This window comes from Sus scrofa, chromosome 1 (assembly GCF_054392235.1).
Source record: "Sus scrofa isolate SSC_HxYL_T2T_F1_AM1 chromosome 1, Sscrofa_HxYL_maternal_Yorkshire_Landrace_v2.0, whole genome shotgun sequence".
Lineage (NCBI taxonomy): Eukaryota > Metazoa > Chordata > Mammalia > Artiodactyla > Suidae > Sus > Sus scrofa.
Window position 1 is genome coordinate 174,085,774 of NC_139383.1, and position 20,990 is coordinate 174,106,763.

The window sequence follows — 20,990 nt, forward strand, 5'->3', positions numbered from 1 at the left end:
TCCTAGGCTCAAAGAGTAGCCAACAGGTGAGGTGCAACATGGATTCTGAATACCTGTGAGGAGTCACATATGCATGCAAGGCCCCTCAAGGTACAGGATGGAGCCAGGATGGGGAGGGAGAGGAGGGGGACACTTGCTCTGTGTTGCTGAGTTCCAGCACAAAACTCAGAGAAGTTAGAAATTCAAAATCAAACTCAGTTCTCCAGTGACTAGGATGGAGTGTTTTATTTAGCAGTTTGTTGTTTTGACTTGTAACATTTAAATATTTAGACATGAATATAAGCTTTCATTTTTACTCTTGCCCTGGGTCTTTAAAATGTCAGATGCTACCCTAGACACCTCTCTAAATTCCCAGTGGCCAGTGTGGTGCCAGTCACAACACAAGCACTTTAAAGATGTCTGACCCAGACACCTATGGTCAATTAATCTTCGGCAAAGGAGGCAAAAATATAAAATGGGGAAAGACAGTCTCTTCAGCAAGTGGTACTGGGAACACTGGACAGTTGCATGTAAATCAGTGAAACTAGAACACAGTCTCACACCATGCACAAAAATAAACTCAAAACAGCTTAAAGACTTAAATGTAAGACAAGACACCATAAAACTCCTAGAAAAAACATAGGCACAACATTCTCTGACATAAACCATATAAATGTTTTCTTAGGTCAGTCTCACGAAGCAATAGAAATAAAAACAAAAATAAACTGATGGAACCTAATCAAACTTATAAGCTTTTGCACAAAAAAGGAAACCATTAAAAAAAAAAAAAAAAAAAAACCAACCTACAGAATGGGAGAAAATAGTCACAAATGATGCAACCAACTAGGGCTTAATCTCCAAAATATACAAACAACCCATACAACTCGACAGCAAAAAAACAAACAACCCAATTGAAAAATGTGCAAAAGACCTGAACAGACACTTGGCACAGCAGAAACGAATCTGACTAGGAACCATGAGGTTGCAGGTTCGATCCCTGGCCTTGCTCAGTTGGTTAAAGATCTGGCGTTGCTGTGAGCTGTGGTGTAGGCCAGTGGCTACAGCTCCAATTTGACCCCTAGCCTGGGAACCTCCATATGCCACAGGTGTGGCCCTTAAAAAAAAAAAAAAAAAAAAAAAAAAGATGTGGTACATATGTACAATGGAATACTGCTCAGCCATAAAAAGAATAAAATAATGCCATTTGCAGCAACATGGATGGAACTAGAGACTCTCATACTTAGTGAAGTAAGTCAGAAAGACAAATACCATATGATATCACATATCTAGAATCTAATATACAGACCAAAATGAACCCATCTACAGAAAAGAAACCAACTGACATGGAGAACAGACTTGTGGTTGCCAAGGGGGAGAGGGAAGAGAGTGGGATAGACTGGGAGTTTGTGGTTAGTAGATGCAAACTATTGAATTTGGAGTGGATAAGCGATAAGATCCTGCTGTATAGCACAGGGAAATGTATCTAGTCACTTGTGATGGAACATGATGGAGGATAATGTGAAAAAAAAGAATGTATATATATGCACGATTGGATCACTTTGCTGTTCTGAAATTGACAGAACATTCATTGTAAATCAATTATAATAAAAAATTTTTTAAAAGATGCCTGTTAGTAAATGAATGAATCATTTTATGAATGAATCGAAGACTGAAGGAATGCTTTTGCACGAATGTAAATAGACAGGCATACATGCTTTGAGACTCACCAACATATTATTGATAAATATTTGCCTAAGGTCCCAAAGACACATGCCTAAACTTACATCTACAAAGCCAAGTCCACGTTTACACCAAAATAACCTAAATGCTCATGTGTACTCCACAGACACAGGGGTAGATGCACTCATCTATGCAAAGAGACAGAGGCCCACACTTTCCCTTGAAAATACCCACACACATGAGCTTACAGAGATAGAGCACAGAGACAGGCAGACAAACACATAAGTATACATTTTCCCACCGAGGAACCCAACTCCAACTAAAAATGCAGCAGCCTAAACATACAAACGCGGAATGGTTACACAAATCCACACTGATACACGCAGCTAGACAAAGACAAAGCCAAAGGCCCAAGACAGTCCAAGAGTGAGACACCTGTCCACAGAGACCCCTGGAGCTGCCCCAGGCTCCCACACTGTCTGCCTCCCTCCCCCTCCTGTCTGCGGCCAGAAGGGGCTCCTAGAGGAATTCCTTCTGCAAACAGCCTGAAAAAGGCTGTTCTCTCCTCCCCCGCAGTCCCAGACCACAGCTCTAGGGCAGAGAAGCAGACTGTGTGTGCTGGGGGGAGGTGTGGCACGAGGGGGAGTGAGGGGGAACGCAGGGAGGCTCCCCCTTCCCAAGTAACCTGCCCTCTGGCCCTGGCCTCCTCCCACAGCCTGGCCAAGCCTAGACTGGGCACTGAACTCTGGACAGTGGCAGAGCCCCACTCAGGTCCGGCTGTCCCAGCTCTCCTCCCAACAGAATGATTTAGGAGGGGCTGGTGAATAGCGCTTTTCCAGAGGCCTTGCTTCCTCAGGAAATGGCTCGGCCACAAGTCTGATCTCCAAAACAGGCGTAGGATGAAAACACCTCTGCTCCTCTCCAAAAACATGGGCCACCCCTCTCAGAGTCCCTAACGTCATTCTAGCCACAGCATCCCAAAGTTGTGAATAGTAAGAAAGGCCCAGGGTCTGAGCCCTGCTTCTGCAATGACTCTCTGTGTCCACCTCTGTCAGATAAGTCATTTGGGTGTGAAGCCTTCAGATCTAGCTGGAATGATAGGAGTTTCAAATTTAAATTGCAGCCCCTGGGCAAGGGAGAAGAGGCTCCAAAGCCAGGGACAGTGGCCTGGTGTTGACCTCTTCTGAAGTCACAGAGTCATTATTACAAACACAGAGCTTGTGCCAGGAGTGGTTGAGGATGAGGTGCCTGGCACTGGGGCGAAATGGGGACTCAGGCACAGGAATGTCCTGTTTGGTCTGAAGACAGATGGCGACCTCCCCTCTCCCTTCCAGCAGGTCCCCCAGGCCTCTGCTGGAGGTGGACACAGGGCTGCAGCCCCACCCAGTCGAGCGGGCGGAGAGACAGGAATGCTACTCAGCACAGCTGGCTGGACAGCGGAGCCTGTTTATTCTCTTATGTCAGGAATATCTCAGACGATCAGGGGGACTTGGCTGCTGGCAGCCCCTGGATGCAAGGTCTAGAAGTCGTCAACATAATCAGAGCAGGCTGATGGCCCAAGCTCTGAGCAGACAGTGGGGGTGGAAAGGAGAGGCTACCCCTCCCTGCCCCACATTCAGTGCCATGTGTACCTCTGAGCTCACCTCCTGGGTCTGCAGTGTCTAGACTGGAAAGGTGAATGGAGCTGAGCCCCCAGCTCTCATTAATAGTGAGGGCGTCAGGGGAGATTTCCCGTAGTTCAACTTTCGGCATGTGCCCCCTACTTATGAGACGTGGCAGGGCTGACAGTCCTTGCCTGGGAAGGGAGCTCATTTGGCATATGCCTTGTGCCTGGTGCTGCCCACTCCAGCCTCCCTACATCCCCAGCCCAGATCCCTTTTGCTCAGGCAGCCCTTCTAGCCGCAGCCTTGCATTTACCTGTCTTCTTATTTCAGCGCTAGAGACAGTTTTGGCTCTGCCTCTTTTGGGCTTTTTCGCCTTGGGCAGCCACCTCTCCAAGCCTCTTTCTTCTCCTATAAAATAAAAGTAATAGTATTTGCCATGAAAAGATGTGAGGATTAAATACAATAATTCTTTCAATATACCCACCATGCAGGAGGCAGTTACTAAATTGCAGTGTCTTTCCCCCACATTCTTTCTTTTGCTGCAAACCCAATCTCTGGTTTTCCTGAGGGCCAAGACCCTCTAGTGTAGTTTATAACCCCTGGCCCTGGTCACATCTACTTACTGTTGCTCACAGACCTCAGAGCGCTCTGGGATTCCCTAAGCCAGAAGACTTTCTAGGGAAGTCCAAGGTGACCCAAAGAAGCACTTTGGTGCTAAGGCTGCAGGATGCCCCCAAACATGGTGTTTTTTTGTGGCGGGGGGGGCTGGGGGGGTTGCCCAATTCTCATTTTGCACAGGTTTGAGTGCCTTGTGGGTATAATCCGGGGTGAGGACAGTCAAAATTAATCAATCCAGAGTCACTCATCTGAAAATCACATGTTTCTATATTTAATAAAAGCTTTACATCAAATAATAATGGCACACCAGGATAACAAATGGTATAATTTATGGACTCCCCCCTCCCTTTATTCCCCGTGAGACTCAAATTAAACTCTGTTAAAGAGAAATTCATTGGTCACTTAAGCGAAAGGTCTGGCTTTAGGCACGACTGGATTCAGTACTCAAACATCATCAGGACTCTGTTTCTCTTCTCTTGGTCTCCTTTCCACTGTGGTAACGTCAGTTTGCCTCTTCCAGACGCAGCAAGATGGCAGAAGGAGGAATGCAGGTCTCTTTCCAGCAGGCTGCCCAAAAATCTCTTGTGGATTCTGATTGGGCCACATGCCCATGTCTGAACCAATCACTGAAGTGAAGGGGGTTGCAACTCACTAATTGGCTCAGGTCTGAGACACTGTTCCACCCCTAGAGTATGTGGGTGGAAGAGGCAGTCAGCTTTAACCCAAGAGCCAGTGAGCATGTAAAGAGGTTCGTTTGCCAACAGAGAAGCTGGCTGGTAGGAACCAGGAAGAGTGAAGAGATCGCCAGGGACAAGAACAACAGATGTCAAACAAAGGACATCAGTAGGTCGAAAACTAAGATGACTTGAGTTCCTGTCGTGGCTTAGCAGAAACAAATCTCACTAGCATCCATGAGGATGCAGGTTCCATCCCTGGCCTGGCTCAGTGGGTTAAGGATCTGGCTGTGGTGTAGGTGGCAGATGCAGCTTGGATCCTTTGTTGCTGTGGCTGTGGTGTGGGTTGTAGCTCTGATTTGACCCCTAGCCTGGGAATTTCCACATGCCAAAGGTTTGGCCCTAAAAAGACAGGAAAAACAAAAAACAAAAAAAACCTAAAATGACAAATGCTCTTCAAGCACCTTTAAGCCCTCTGAAAATATTATTGATGTGTTAGTTTTAAATCCCTGTAGATCTCAGATAGGGGATGTGTTATGGGCCCATTTGGGATGGCCTGGACTTGCTTAAGTACAGTAAAAACTACATCTTTCAACTGGTCTGCCATGCATACTTCCCAAGAATTCAGACTGGCCTCATCTTCTTCCTGCCTCACTAGCAAGCAGTTTGACTGAAGTGAGCAATGTTAACACGGCTAGAAGGAAGGGCCTGTCAGACCCACACGATGATTTCACTGGGCCAAACAGGTATCAGTATGGAATGAAGTCTGACTCTAGTGGCCCTAGCCCTCTCCCCCTACTCCCTCACAGGGTCAAAGCTCCTCTTACCTTTAATCTCCAGTGATTTCTTTCTCTCTCACCACTTCCCTGTGCCCCTCCCCCTAGCAAATCCTCACAAAACCTGTTCTTAAGAAAGGCTTTGTCATAAGTCGCTTACACTTGTTGATGAGTATGCATCAAAACAATAGTTTAATCTCAGGACCACTTGCATTTTAAGTCTGAGCCTTTCAAAGCAAACTTTTTTCTTTTTTAGGGGCACACCTTCAGCATATGGAAGTTCCCAGCCTACTCACAGCCACAGCAGCACCTGATCCTAGCCACATCTGTGACCTACGGCCTACAACCTACACTGCAGTTTGCGGCAATGCTGGATCCTTAACCCACTGAGCAAGGCCAGGGATCGAACCTGCATCCTCACGGACACTATGCTGGGTCCTTCATCCACTGAGCCACAACGGGAACTCGTCAAATGAAACTTTTAAAAGACTCTGTCCTGCCCATCCCACTCTACTCCCCAAAGGTACTTTTGGTGACAGAGAGCAAATGGGACTCCCTGAAATCAAGCAACAGTGTCCACGAAATTCTCTGAAACCCTCACCCATCTGTACTGGCTTGCCAGTGAATTTTTTCTCAAGTTCGACTTAGTCACCTTTGCTGACATTCAGTCATCAACCTCTACTATGGCAAGGAAGTTTCTTACATCCTTTCATCCATTTATTTACTCAACAAACTTTTCTTGAGTACCCACATCTTAGATACTTGGGTTTACAAAGATGACCTAGGCCCTGCCCTCAAGCAACTTGCAGTTGAATTTTAGTGCTGGAAACATCACCTTCACCACCAGATTTTTAACACAAGAAAAGCCTATCCCTGCGGCTGGTATACAGTAGGTCTTCCATAAATGCTGCTTTCCCTTCTCAGGGTTGCACTATATGGGCATTGCAGTGGAACACTGGAAGTTTTCAAAAAAACCCTTTCCAGGTGGCTAAGAGTGCCAGCAGGACTGGGTGGAGATGGTAGTTTCTATCTCGCTTCAGAATGTCATGATTTGTTTTGGATGTTACAAATGTCAGGTTGGAAACTCATGCGAAGGAAAGGGGCTTATTCTAACCAGATCAGGACCCAGAGGCAGCCCAGGTCACTGTCTCCATGGTGCACAGCCTCAGACAATTTGGAAACAAACAGAAACCCATCCAGAGGAGAAGGACTGACAAAAGCAAAAACAAACAAAGGCCAAGAGATGGAAAACTCACGAGGTGGGGCAGGGTGGAGAGAAGGGGAGTGGAGGGAGAGACTTGTGGGAGCTGTGGAAGGGGCTTAGGGAGGGGCATGGTCCTGGGTTTTTTCCTGGGGAACTGAATCCAGCCCCCCACCCACCCCACCAAGAATCACCATGGCAATGGGGAGGGTGCGTACAGCTGATTCCAAGCCAATACAAACCTCCTGGGCTTAGCAGCAGGAATGGGCTTGGATGCATGGGGCCATGTTCTAAAGAAAAAGATCTGAATTAGGCTTTTAAAATCACAACGTCCCCACCCTCTACTGGTTTTGCAAGCAATCAGAGTTTAATGAAATGAATCAAAGCAATAGTGAGCCATATCCCTAGTCCACAGCTCTCTCACATACACATGTACACTCATCCAAAAGCCCACAGAGTAAAATCCTTCCATTTGTGGTGGAAGCTGACAGCTCATGGGATTTTTGGCACCTCTCAGCAGCAGGCAGGCCTGTTCACCTGCCACCTCCCAAAACTGTCTCTTCTGACAGTGACACTGGTGACATAAGGCTGATGGGGTTGCTTTGACAAGACCAAGGCAGCTGGGGTTCTGATGTGAGGTGGCTCCCACTGAAACACCATCTGGTCTCTGCCGTCAGCTGCCTGGTAAAGCTCTTGGCTCCTAGGGAGTTTGTCAGCAATGAGCATAGTATTTCTTCCTCCATCAAAGTGTCTACAGCATGAGCCACCTGAGCTCCCAATCCCCAAGAACCCTATTTTGCCCTTTGCTTAGTTGGACCTGAGCTGTGGCATTGGTGCTAAATAGAACTGAATCTTAAAAAAAAAAAAAAAAAAAAAAAAAAAAAAAGGAATTTCCTGGTGGCTCAGCAGGTTCACGATCTGGCACTGTGGCCCTGGATAATGCTGTGGTGTGGGGTTGATCCCTGCCCTGGAACTTTTGCATGCTATAAGTACAGCCAAAAAAAAGAGAAAGCTGAGTCTTTAGGTTTTGTCTCCTTCCTGCCTCTCCATTCCCAAGGATCTTACACTATCCCTCATGACTCTAGTCTAGGGCTAGCTCATCCACAAGGCATAGGTCACTGTCAGTGACCATTACAAAAAGTTCCCATTGTAAAGTTCCCATTACAAAAAGTATCAATTCCCTTTAAAATCAGAATGGGAAAAAAATGAGGGTTTTGTGGGTTTTTGTTTTGTTTTTTGTTTGTTTGTTTGTTTGTTTGTTTTGCATTTTTTAGGGCCACACCTGTGGTATATGGAAGTTCCCAGGCTAGGAGTTGAATCAGAGCTGCAGCTGCCCTTCTGGCCTACGCTACAGCCACAGCAACATGGGATCCGAGCCACATCTGCGACCTACTCCAGAGTTCACAGCAATGCTGGATCTTGAACCACTGAGCGAGGCCAGGGATCAAACCCATGTCCTCACGAATACTAGTCAGTCTCCCTTCTGCTGTACCACAATGGAAGCTCCAAAAATGAGCTTTTAAGTGGAAGAAAACATTTTAGTACATAACAGTAATACATACATTTTTATACCAACACGGTCATAAAGTATAATTTTGGATTTTCTTGTTTATTGAGGAAGGGGCCCATGAAAGTCTTCATGCGGCCCTGTCCTAGCCTTCCCTCCTGTCCATTCCAACCCTCTAGGCCCCAGGGGTTTCTTTCCCTCATATCAAAATGTGCCTATCTCACGGAGCCCCCTGGCCTGGAAGCTCCTAGAGGACAGGACCTTTCTTCGTCCATCCTCACGTTCCCACCATAAGCCCAGTACCTACCCCACAGTCACATCAGGTGTTGCACAGCCTCTTGTTTGGGAGGTGGGGGGAGGCAGGACAGAAACTTCAGAAAAGGGGAGTTAGGTTTTAAACAAATACTGCCTGAGGATCCCTGGAAACTGTGCACATTTCAGACCCATGCAGTTGCACTTTGTTCATGTCCCCTATGCTGAACTCTACTGAAACTGCTCTGCCAAGTTCACCCAACTCAGTAAATCCAAGAGATACATCTCAGGTATAATCTCAATTGCTTGGCAGCATCTGACACTGCTCATCAAGTCTTCCTTTTCCACTTCCGTGATACTTCATTGTTCCAATGTCCCTGGACACTGCTTCTCTGGCTTCTTTCCCTGCTCATCTCCTCGGCTGGGCCCTTAAAAACAAATACTACTACTAATAATAATAGAAGCTGAAATATGCCAGCTACTTGCTCTGTGCTGGGCTACTGTAACTGTCAGTTCCCTTAATCCTTTAAATAATCCTAAATCCATCCTCCAACCACCAGTCAGAGTGATTTTTCTGCAAACCAAATCTGATTGTATCTTTTCCTTGTTTAAAACTTAATGGCTTTGTACGGAGTTCCCATCGTGGCACAGTGGTTAACGAATCCGACTAGGAACCATGAGGTTGCAGGTTCGGTCCCTGGCCTTGCTCAGTGGGTTAAGGATCTGGCATTGCCGTGAGCTGTGGTATAGGCTGCAGACACAGCTCAGATCCCGCGTTGCTGTGGCTCTGGCATAGGTCAGCAGCTACAGCTCCGATTAGACCCCTAGCCTGGGAACCTCCATATGCCACAGAAGCAGCCCTAGAAATGGTAAAAAGACAAAAAAGAAAAAAATTAATGGCTTTGTACCACTGCACACTGGCCAGAATGGCCACCGTTAAGACTACAAATAACAGGGAGTTCCCGTCGTGGCACAGTGGTTAACGAATCCGACTAGGAACCATGAGGTTGCGGGTTTGGTCCCTGCCCTTGCTCAGTGGGTTAACGATCCGGCACTGCCGTGAGCTGTGGTGTAGGCTGCAGATGTGGCTCGGATCCCGCGTTGCTGTGGCTCTGGCGTAGGCCAGTGGCTACAGCTCTGATGCGACCCTAGCCTGGGAACCTCCATATGCTGCGGGAGCGGCCCAAGAAATAGCAAAAAAAAACAAAAACAAAAAAATATATATATATATTAAAATAATAAATAAATAAATAAATAAAGACTACAAATAACAAATGCTGGAGAGGGTGTGGAGGAAAGGGAACCCTCCCACACTGTTGGTAGAAATGTAAACCGGTACAACTACTGTGGAAAACAGTATGGAGATTCCTCAGAAAACTCAATACAGAACTACCATATTATCCAGCAATCCCACTCCTGGGCATATATACAAACAAAACTACAATTCAAAAAGATACATGCACCCCTATGTTCACTGCAGCACTATTCACAATAGCCAAGACACGGAAACAACCTAAATGTCCATCAACAGATGAATGGATTAAGATGTACATATATACAAAATGGAATACTACTCAGCCATAAAAAGAACAAAATAATGCCATTCACAGCAATGTAGATGCAACTGGAGATTATCACACTAAGTGAAGTAAGTCGGAAAGGGAAAGACAAATACCATATGATATCACTTATATGCAGAATCTAAAATGTAGCATAAATGAAACTATCCACAAAACAGAAATTCCTAGACATAGAGAACAGATTTGTGGTTGCCATGGGAGAGAGGGAAGAGAGTGGGATGGACTGGGAGTTTAGGGTTAGTAGATGTACTCTATCACACATTTAGATAAGCATTGAAGTCCTACTGTATAGCACAGGGAACTATACTCAATCTCTTGGGACAGATCATGAGAGAAAACAATATAAGAACAGGAAACGTAGGCATTCCCACTGTAATGCAACAGGATTGGCAGCATCTCTGGAGCACTGGGATGCAGGTTCAATCCCCGGCCCAGCACAGTGTGTTAAGAGTTCAGCATTCAGGAGTTCCCCTCGTGGCACAGTGTAAAAGAATCTGACTAGGAACCATGAGGTTGCGGGTTCAATCCCTAGCCTTGCTCAGTGGGTTAAGGATCCAGCGTTGCTGTGAGATTTGGTGTAGGTCACAGGTGTAGCTCGGATTCCTCATCATTATGGCTGTGGCATAGGCTGGCAGCTGTAGCTCCAATTGGACCCCTAGCCTGGGACTCTCCATATGCCACAGGTATGGCCCTAAAAAGACAAAAAAAAAAAAAAAAGAATCCAGCATTCACAACTGCAGCTCAGATCTGATTCCTGACCAAGAAACTCCACATGCCACAAGGCAGCAAAAAAAGAAAGAAAAAGGACAGTATATGTATATACATATAAATATGTGTGTGTGTATATGTATATATGTGTATATATGTATATACGTGTGTGTGTGTATATATATATGTATGACTGGGTCACTTTGCTGTACAGCAGAAATTGACATAACATTGTAAATCAACTATATTTCTGTTGTCTTTTTTAGGGCCGCACCTGAGGCATATGGAGGTTGCCAGGCTAGGGGGCGAATCAGAGCTGTAGCCGCCAGCCTGCTCCGAAGCCAAAGCAACAAGGGATCCAAGGTGGGTCTGCAACCTACACCACAGTTCACGGCAATGCTGGATCCTTAACCCACTGAGCAAGGGCAGGGATCGAACCTGAGTCCTCATGGATACCAGTTGGGTGTGTTAACCACTGAGCCACGGCAGGAACTCCTAAATCAATTATATTTTAATAAAAATAAAAATAATAAAATTTTTTTAAAATCCCAATGGCTGTTCCCAGCCCACCACTTTTAAAGTCTTCCATGATCTGGCCCCTGCACACTTTTTCAGCTCCATTTCTCACCACAGCCCCATCCTTTCTGACACTCCTACTTCTAGCTTCTCGAGAAAGAACTCTAGGTTTTTGCATGTGCTGTCTGCACTGCCTGAAATCCTCTTCCTCCATGATTGAGCCTAACACAGCTGGCTCTTTCAGATTTCAGCTGAACATCACCCTTCCTGGGAGCCCAGGGGGATGTACAGCACAGGAGTTATGAAACTGACACTGAAACCAGTCTGCGAGGTTCAACTCTCAGCTCGCCACTTCCTAGCCATGGAACCCTGGGCAAGCTGTTAAACTCTCTGGAACTTCACTTTTTCACCTGTTGTGAGGATTAAAGAAATCAGTACAAGTAAGGTGCCCTGTAGTGCTACATGTGTCACCCAGACCATGTGAAGATTCCTTGCCAAGTGTTTTCCAAAACTCCTTCACAATGCCATAGAATGCCAACCGCACTCCTGAGAATGTTTGTCCATTTACCCACCTTGCTAGATGGCCAATTCCATGAGGACAGGGGCAATCTGACCTGCTCCTGCTCCTATTTCCAGTGCCTGGCACACAGCAAGTGTGCACATTTGCTAAATCAATGACTAGAAACCCAGTGCCAGAGTTCCCATTGTGGTGCAGCAGAAACGAGTCCAACTCGTATCCATGAGGATGCAGGTTTGATCACTGGTCTTGCCCAGTGGGTCAGGGATCTGGCATTGCTGTGAGCTGTGGTGTAGGTCACAGACATGCTCGGATCTGGTGTTGCTGTACCTATGGTATAGACTGGCAGGTGCAGCTCTGATTTGACCCCTAGCCTGGGAACTTCCAAATGCCGAAGGTGCAGTCCAAAGAAGCAAAATAAGAAGAAGAAAGAAAGAAAGAAATCCAATGCCTACAGATATCGTGGGGAAATATGCTCTCTAGCAAACATCCACCTCAAACAAGGAAGGAAGGCAATGATAAGATTTTTTCAGGAGTTCCCGTCGTGGCGCAGTGGTTAACGAATCCGACTAGGAACCATGAGGTTGCGGGTTCGATCCCTGCCCTTGTTCAGTGGGTTAACGATCTGGCGTTGCCGTGAGCTGTGGCGTAGGTCACAGACGCGGCTCGAATCCTGCGTTGCTATGGCTCTGGCGTAGGCTGGCAGCTACAGCTCCAATTTGACCCCTAGCCTGGGAACCTCCACATGCCGCGGGAGCGGCTCAAGAAATGGCAAAAAGACAAAAAAAAAAAAAAAAAAAAAAAGATTTTTCAACCAGTGAATACATGGCAGCCTTGCGCTTGAGGCTAAAAGCAGTTCACAAAGACAACTTGGAAATTAGGAAAATACCTTTATTATTTCTGAAATGTTCCAATATTCAATGTAAAAACCATGATAGTGGCTTTTTCACAACTTTACAAATTATAGAAAAATGACTTTCCACCTTTACAGAAATCACCCAAATCACATAGGGTTCCATGACGGCTGACATGGTACAGGAAGGAGGGGCAGCAAACACAGCAGGTAGAACTGCAGCTCTCTGAGCAGCCTGAGGCTTTTCCCGCACGTGTAAAGCCAGGCCGAGTCCCAGAGACGCAGGCCTGTCTCAAAGGCCAGCCGCCCACAGAAGGCGTGCAGTGTGGCACCAAAGGCTGGCAAGCTGCAATCACGGCAGCTTTGTGAGAACGAGTGCAGGAGGCAGGCCTGCCGCTCAAATCCTCCTCCCTAAAACACGGCCAGGAAAGAGGCTGCAAACACGGGCCAAGTGGTGCTCTGGGTTTAGAAATTTCCCCTTTTACTCAGCTCACAAAGACGAATTTGTCAGAGTTGTGTTTTTTGTTTTGTTTTGCTTTTTTTAAAATCAGAAAACAAACATTTGGTTCCGTCTCAGCTGTCATCAGTAGTAGGTAATTTTTAGAGAGAGACAACTTGAGTTGCTCATTGTTTTTTATCAGGTTTCTGACTCCTTCCTTTCTCATCCATGGTCCGGGCAGAGGGGTTACAGCTGTAGCAGAAGGCTGTTTGTCGATGTGAGAAAACTGTGAAAGTGTTTTGCACTCACATACAAAGGCTGATGGAATTCAGAACGATCCCACCGATTTTTATGAGAAACATGACTGTTCCTCTTGGGTGTCTCAAGTCAAAACAAGGCAACAGCCTAGTGATTTATAGTCCCCACTACACATTTTCTGCCTTCCAGAAGGCATTAGAGAAAAGGCCAGTGTCCGCCAGAAGCGATTGTAAACACCCCACTGACAGCCTGGACACTTTGTTTTTAAATACGGCAGGACTTTCTCCTTTGGCCCTGGCAAAAAAAGCCAACTCCCTAAGACTGTTTAGGAAGAAGCAGAAGGAGATCTCCCCCCAAACCTGAGTGAGGGATCAGTGACCTCCATTGACTAGAGTGTGGCTGAGAGCATCATCAAAGGCAATGGATACATTTATGGCATGTGAAAACTGTCCTGTGGTTGGTCCCCAACCTGTCCCCAGGCTCAACCTGGCTGGACAAGGGGCACGGGAGGTTTGGAGCAAGTTACCGTAAGGCACATGGTTGAAATGGCCCCGACACCAAGCCCAGAAGGATTATCTCTTCGCGCGATTCCAAAAGTGTTGGAAAGCTGAGGAGTTGATGACACTCACTATGAGCAGCAGCAGCAGATACAGGGATATCATGACCGTAAACCAATGGCTGGAAACCCAGGAGAGCTGGCTTGAGGCCCTGCGTCAGGGGGAAAAAAGAGTGATGTTGGAACAAAGAGAAAAACATTTTTTCAAAGTGTATGCAACCACTTCTGGCTCAAAGAAGATGAAATGATGAATTTGAGCCATGAAATGAAGCTTTGTGCGTGCTCCTTCACTCAAAAAATCTGGGACTGTTTGCCCTGATGCTGACACGCCTTTCACCAGAACATTTTCTAAATGTACAAAGACAGCTATGCAATGAGCTCATCCTGATCTTTTCTTTTATAGCTCCTCTTGTACCTCTTGTAACCCGTCTTTTCTTAAGCAAGACTTTGGTATCTAGAAGGATGACCTTGCTAATGGTGTCTGACCAGATGGCAGCAGGTGCAGGGTACTTAGCAAAAGGCTTTTCACTTTCAGACATGCACAGATATCATTTTGAGCAGGGGAAATCCTCTCTGGCCCACTGGGAGATGATCTAAACCATGCAAGTGTGCACTAGAGACACTCCAGGAAGGAGTGGGAAAGAAATGGAATTTTCAAGTAGAAAGAGCCAGATGATTTTAAACCAAAGGATAATGTCCCCCAAACTTAGGAACCTTGTGCCTATTTCCCAGATCTAAGGGGTAAGATTTTACAAGTTTATTGAATCCTGAAGGCTGGAAACCACTTGTGTGTACAAGTAGGAGTCGGGACTATTAACGATAACAATAACCACTTTCCCTGTCTCACCTGCTGCTCATCCCCGTGAGAAACTCCTTCATGGACTCCAACAGTGGGACAAGATGGCAAGTGACCCCCAACCCTGGCAAGCCCTGCATCCCTCAAACACCACCCTGTTGAGATGGATCAGGAAGCCATCCTTCTCAAGATCCTAGGAGCTGGAAGGCCTCGTCTACTGTAAGGTCAACACTCTCATTGTAGAGATAAAGATGAAACCTCTCAGTTCCAGAGAGGAGTAGGTGGTGGTTTGACGGCCACGGAGGGGGACGTGACCAAGCCAGGTGGTACACCATCCCAGCCAGAGCCAGTCACCACCCTGCCTCTCAGCACCACCGAATCAGTGGGTTTCAGGCTGCAATCAGGAACCTAGGTGGCTAAGGGTTTGGCTTCATTCAGTCCCTCAAGTTAAGTCCCTCTTCTTCACTAGCATATATGGTCCCTTAGGACCACGTTTTATTTGACCTGTATACCTCACCTCTTACCTCTCACAGAAAGCAGAGTGCAGTGCTTTACATACTTTATACATAGCTGAGGTCTAAGGCTGGGGTGGGCAGGGTGCTGATCACTAAGAACCCAATACTGTGAATGCAGCCTTTCGTTGTTCTGCACCACATGCAGGGACCGTCCTTCTCACCTCTTGGGCTGCTTCTGCGAGTACACCAGCAGGTACTTCACCCGCAGGAGCTGATTATTGGTGACCACAAAGTACTTTGGAGGGATGTCACCCCCTTCACTGTGCTTGATTCTTGCTCTCCTGCGATCTATCTCCTTGGAATCTGAATAAGAAGATAAAGCACAACTTTACAAGGGGCAAAAAAAACTGGAAGCAAATTGTGAACAGAAATGGGTCGAGTCTCCTGGTCCTGAGGGTGGAGGAACCCCAGGAGGCTGAGGAAGGGCCTGTGTGTGTGTGTGTGTGTGTGTGTGTGTGTGTGTGTGAAGGAGGACTAAAAATAGGAGAGTCTCTGACAGGCCAGAATAGGAAAATAAAAGGGATATGACAGAAAAATATAAAACAAAACTGAGTGGGGGAAGCAGAGGGAGTAAGCAGCTTGAGGGCCACAACAAAAAAATAACCTGCAACTAGAAATAGGACTTGATCTGAAACAAGTCTTCTAGCAGGCATTTTAAAGTAACGACTCTGGACTCGAGCTTCTTAGAACACTTATCTTCCACCCTTTGTACCAAGACTTGTTAAACAAAACAAAACGTTTCCTTTTAATAACATGAGAAAGCTGTATCGAAAAGAACCAAAAAACAACAAAAATCCCTACAACAGGCCAAAGCTTCGTGACAGCAGACGTTGCAGGGTTTTGCCCTGATGTTTAATGTCATGGTTTGCAGACATCCTAGGAATTATAAAAGTGAATATTCATGCTGTCTGGTTTGGGAGAGTGGCGTCAGACCTGGGCCTGTTCCTCAGGACTCCAGTTGTTTTACATTAGAGGCCAGGAACAGGCAGTTTCCTCAATTCTCCTTTTCTCAGCGGAACCAACAGGCCAGCTCTGGAGACTAGAAGGATGGTTCTGTGACTCTTTTGCCTTCGAGGGCCAGGGCGCACAGGGCAAAGGTCTAGGGGACGTATCAGGAGAGTGGAACGAGGTGGCCCACTAGTCATCCCCTCCCTAGAAGGTCCAGGATTTACCCCCACGGCCTCAGTTTATTCCCTCACATCCTCTGAGGGCTCGGGCACCAGAGCAGCCTGGAGGAACAGGGTGTGGACCCAAGTCTTTGGCTTCAGTTTACCAAATATTTATTGAATGTCAAGTGTGTAGCAGGCGCCTTGCTGACACAAGGTGCCCAAGAGGGAATGAGACCCAGTTTCTGCCTTCAAGGAGCTCGTGCTCTGGCCTCACACACTCACATCCATCTTCTCCACCCCTAAAGCTTTCCCTGAGCACTTGGACCCCACGTGACTGCTCCTTCCTCGGAGCTGGACCCCCACGGACCTCATCAGCACCCTCACGCACTCCCTACCCTCTGCCTTGCAGGAAGTGGTGTCTTTACCACCGTGTGTTCAGTCTCTAAGGAGACTGCTTGCTTCCTGAAGGCAGGCCTTGTCCCACACCACTCTGGACCCAGCCCATCCTCTGGCATGCAATGGGTGCTCCACCCAACAGCTGGGCCAAAGGCAAGAGCCTGACACCCAGGGGCCTGCAGCCCAGGCCTGGGCCAAGTGCACACTCACCCTTCTTCTTCGTTTGGCACTTGACATCTGGATGGTCAATGACCTCGCACACAGCCACACAGCTAAGGATGGGGCCGAGGAGGCTGCGCTGCCACCCATGGCCATGGGGGCTATAAATGAGGGCCAGGCTCAAGTCACTGGTGAGGTAGGTCCCTTCCCCAAACAAGGATGTCTAGAATGGCAGAGGTCAACAGAAAAGAGACAGGGCTGGGTGAGTGCAGAGCTGGCAAAGCAAGATGGCACAGGTCTTTCTTCGGCATAGTTGTTAACACAAAATCCTCAAGCCTTTTTTCCCCCAGCAAAAGGCTCAAGAGCAAATAACCTTATGACATCATTAGAGGGTTATTACAAAACACATTCCTATCTGACAACAGTTTAACTAACTGGGGATGTGGCTGACTAACCTGGCAAACTAGTAGCTCCAGTGGTCAAGGCTGAGTAAGAAAAACACAGGTGTAAGAGTCCAAACAGACCCACATTTGAATCCTGCCTATCCCTCTACCAAGCTAGCAAGTCATATAAACTCTCTGGGTCTCAGCTTCTACATCTACAAAGTGGTGATATTACCATCTCCTCCTAAGGACATGGATGAGGATTTGATGAGATGATGCACATAAAGCACCACACAAAACACCTGGCATAAGAGAATGAGACAGCCATTCCACCGCAGGCTCTTATTTGTAGCATATCAGTACTTCCTGCTGCATGAATGTGTTAAACGTGGTTCCGCTGACAGACCTGCAGAAGCCAAGTCATGTCCTTATGCAGAGGAGGGAGTCACACCTGAGTAGGGGAAGTAATCTGAGTCATTACTTGGAAAAGAAATGAATCTCTTAGACCAGAAACTGTAACCAAATAAGGCAAGCCTCATGAGAGGCAGGGTAAGTTTTGCTCTTTGTGTTGGTGAGGACCAAGAAAATGTCCAAGATTCTAGGAGGCAGGTCCCTGGTGGTGGGTGCTAACTTGCTGTCCTCCATAAGGAAGGATGCCAGATTGAAAGAGAAGGAATTCAGGTGAAAAACCTGCAAACTGAGGCTATAGCAGGGGTAGAAAACACATTCTTTGCCCTGGGGAGACATCAATAATCAACTACGATGCCAACATAAAAATATCAACCATTCATACTGGCTCAGAGAACACTGGATGTCCCCTGATCTGACCCCATGTCCATTTCTTCTTATGCCTACCACATATACACCATTCCCTAGACTCAAGAACCATCAGCAGAGGAGCATAACAGTGAGAAACTTGGCATATCTCTACCACGAAAACAACCTCAGAGCTTCAGCTGGCAGAGAGGTTCCCTCAAGCAAGGCTCTCACTGAAATCCCAGACAGAGGAGGCCAGGAGAGCACCCACTTCACCAAAGGGTGTAATGAGATGCTTCTAAGGAACAAACTCCCTCGGGCGTTGAAATGAAGGTTTAGTTACAAAAGTGTAATCTGCAGGCAACTTCTCCAGGCTGCTCTGGCGTGAAGCCGAGGCCCCCTGGATTCCAGTAGCCTGGCTGTGGTAATAAGCTAGGAGCCAGGGTAAACAAGGCCATCATCCTCAGCAAAACCCAACTGCGCTAATCAGCTGCAGCAGTTCTGGGAAAGTCTCTCCAGGCTTGGGACGCCATCAGCCACAACTAAGCCCACAGTTCATGGAGCCAGCCCACCACCCCAGACAAGGCAGATGCTGGCATGACTGGCGGAAAGGCTGCAGCCCTCCAACCACCAGAGTCCCTCTCCACCAGCCTCTAAAAGCAGCCACTGCTTCCTTAGTACTCAAGGACAGGAAGAGCCCTTTGTATACGTGAACTGTTTCAATCCTCTCTGGACACCAGAAAGTGGGCGGTGGCGTCCTGTTTTACAGATGAGGGCACCGAGGCTCCAAGAGGTTAAATACATTTGCCCAGGACAGCAGAGCTGCAAAGGTGGTCCTTCTGCCTCTTATCTATGTTCTTTCTCCTACATCTCCCTGAGGGACAAACTAAGTGCCAGGCACCAAAGGGGTGGTTGATGCTGTTTTGACTCCTTAAAAAGGGAGGAAAGGAGCTCAAGGAGGGAGGGAAAGGACCTCCCTCAATTCCTCCAAGAGCCGACAGTTGGGAGTGTCCCCTCTCGGCAAGTGCTTCCCAAACTTCAATATGCATATGAATCACCTGGGAGCTTGTTAAAGTATGACTTCTGATCAGGTAGTCTGGAATGGGCCTGAGATGCCACATGTCCAACAAGCTCCCAGGTAATGTGGATGCCACTGCTCCAGGGATCATGCTGAGGAGCAGGGGACAGCCACACACTGGGATCACGGGCAAGCTCTAAAAGCATACTGATGCCTGGGCCCCACTCCCAGAGATTTTGATTTAATTGGTTGGGAATCCAGCCAGATATTGGCATTTTTCTTATTTTCTTTTGGCCGCACCCATGGCATGTGGAAGTAACCAGGCCAGGGATTGAAGGTGTTTTTTTTTTTTTTTTTTTGCTTTTTTTGGGCTGCACCCACAGCATATGGAGGTTCCCGGGTTAGGCGTCAAATTGGAGCTACACCTGCTGGCCTATGCCACAGCCACAGCAACACAGGATCCAAGTCATGTCTGCGCCCTACACCACAGCCCACAGCAATGCCAGATCCTTAGCCCACTGAGCAAGGCCAGAGATCAAACCTGCATCCTCATGGATGCTTGTCAGATGTGTTAACTGCTAAGCCATGATGGGAACTCTAGTATTGGGATTTTTAATACCTGCTCAAGTGATTCTAAATGTACAACTACGACTGGAAACCAGTTTTAAATCGATACTCTTCAAACTGCAGTCAGTAAAAGAATCAGCTGGAGATCTTATTAAAATGCATGTTCTGATTCAGAAGGTCCAGGTGGACCCAGGATTCTGCATTTTCAGACTCCCAGGCAATGCTGCTGCTGCTGATCTACAGACCACATTTGGAGTGGCAAGGCCTTGGTGAACCTACCTACCCCACCCCCACCAGCTCTGACCCCCCGATGTCAGTAGGCTTGGGCCCCACCTTGTTCAGGTGGCAGTGCAGGCCATTGTGGATGATGGAATGGAAGTTTTCTAGGCGGCTCCCGTGGAAGGCGTAGATTAGGTCTCGTTCTCCTTTGGTCTCATAAAATTTGGCGTTGGCTGGGTCGGAGTACTCGATTTCAAACAGGAAGTCCGGCACGGGGACAGGCGTGTGAGGGGCACCAGTCAGCTTTTGGATCTTTTCAAACTTGAAAACATGCAGGAAGTTGCAATTTTATTTGGGAAGCTGGTAAAATATGCTGCCAAAATGGCCTCCTAGAGCCTTGGGCTTAACTCCTATGGGCTCTGCTCATGAGAACAACTGGTTTCAGGGAATAAAAACATCAGGGTTTTTTTTTTGTTTTTTGTTTTTGTCTTTTTGTCTTTTTTAGGGCCACTCCCTCGGCATGTGGAGGTTCCCAGGTTAGGGGTTCAATCAGAGCTGTGCGAATCAGAGCTGTAGCTGCCAGCCTACACCACAGCCACCGCAACGCCAGATCTGAGCCGTGTCTGCAACCTGCAACCTACACCATAGCTCACGGCAATGCCAGATCCTCAACGCACTGAGCAAGGCCAGGGATCAAACCCACATCCTCATGGATACTAGTCAGGTTCATTAACCACTGAGCCATGACAGGAATTCCAAAAACATCAGTTTATAAACAAGCTCAGAGCTTATAGCTCAAGACTGCTTTCCTTTAATGTTTTTTCCTACAGTAGGTTAACTGAGAAGCATAAATTGCTCCTTCTAACTAAAGATCACTTCTAATTTTCATAACACCTTCATGTCTATTTTCCACATTCTATTTTTTACAATGATCTCTGGAGGCAGAAATGGCCACAAACTGTTCCTCCTATCCCTGTCCATTCACCTCTCTGCAATGTGACTTTGCAGCTGGAATCCCACCAAGATCCCATCAAGAGATGGCATCTATTTCTTCACCCCTTGAATTTGGGCTAAACATATGGCAGAGACATGAAAGGGCCAGCCCTTCCTTACCTGCTGCTGGGAACCCTTCGCAAGCCCTGCTAGCCTTCTACAGCCACAGCGGCCCAGCCACAGCGGCCACCCCAGCTGAAGCCCCAGACATATAAGTGAGACTACCCAGGGTGAACCAGCCCTACCCGGAAGAACCACCTGAACAACCTGCAGAATCATGAGAAGCAAGCAGTGTCATTTTAAGCCAGTAGATTTAGGAGATACTTGTTATACAGCAAAATCTAACTGAAACAGAAGGGTA

General features: G+C 47.2%; 1 protein-coding gene across 15 annotated transcripts in view; it reads right to left on the minus strand.

Moving 5' to 3' along the window:
• Positions 1-20,990, minus strand: part of PARP16 (poly(ADP-ribose) polymerase family member 16) — a 62,636-nt gene that overhangs the window by 22,909 nt on the left and 18,737 nt on the right. For 5 of the 15 annotated variants that reach the window (XR_014816691.1, XR_014816700.1, XR_014816692.1 and 2 more), the window contains 5 exons: positions 19,751-19,957; positions 16,745-16,916; positions 15,191-15,332; positions 13,792-13,870; positions 3,577-3,671 (listed from right to left, as the gene is read on the minus strand). Coding sequence is in view for 10 of the 15 variants with exons in the window: in XM_084978279.1 (XP_084834405.1) it covers positions 3,585-3,671; positions 13,792-13,870; positions 15,191-15,332; positions 16,745-16,916; positions 19,751-19,957 (687 nt within the window). In the remaining 5 variants the exon portion in view is untranslated. Of the gene's footprint in view, positions 1-210; positions 3,672-12,485; positions 13,871-15,190; positions 15,333-16,744; positions 16,917-19,750; positions 19,958-20,990 lie in introns of those variants that run through there. The other 10 variants (XR_014816710.1, XR_014816714.1, XM_084978313.1 and 7 more) reach the window with 5 other exon arrangements.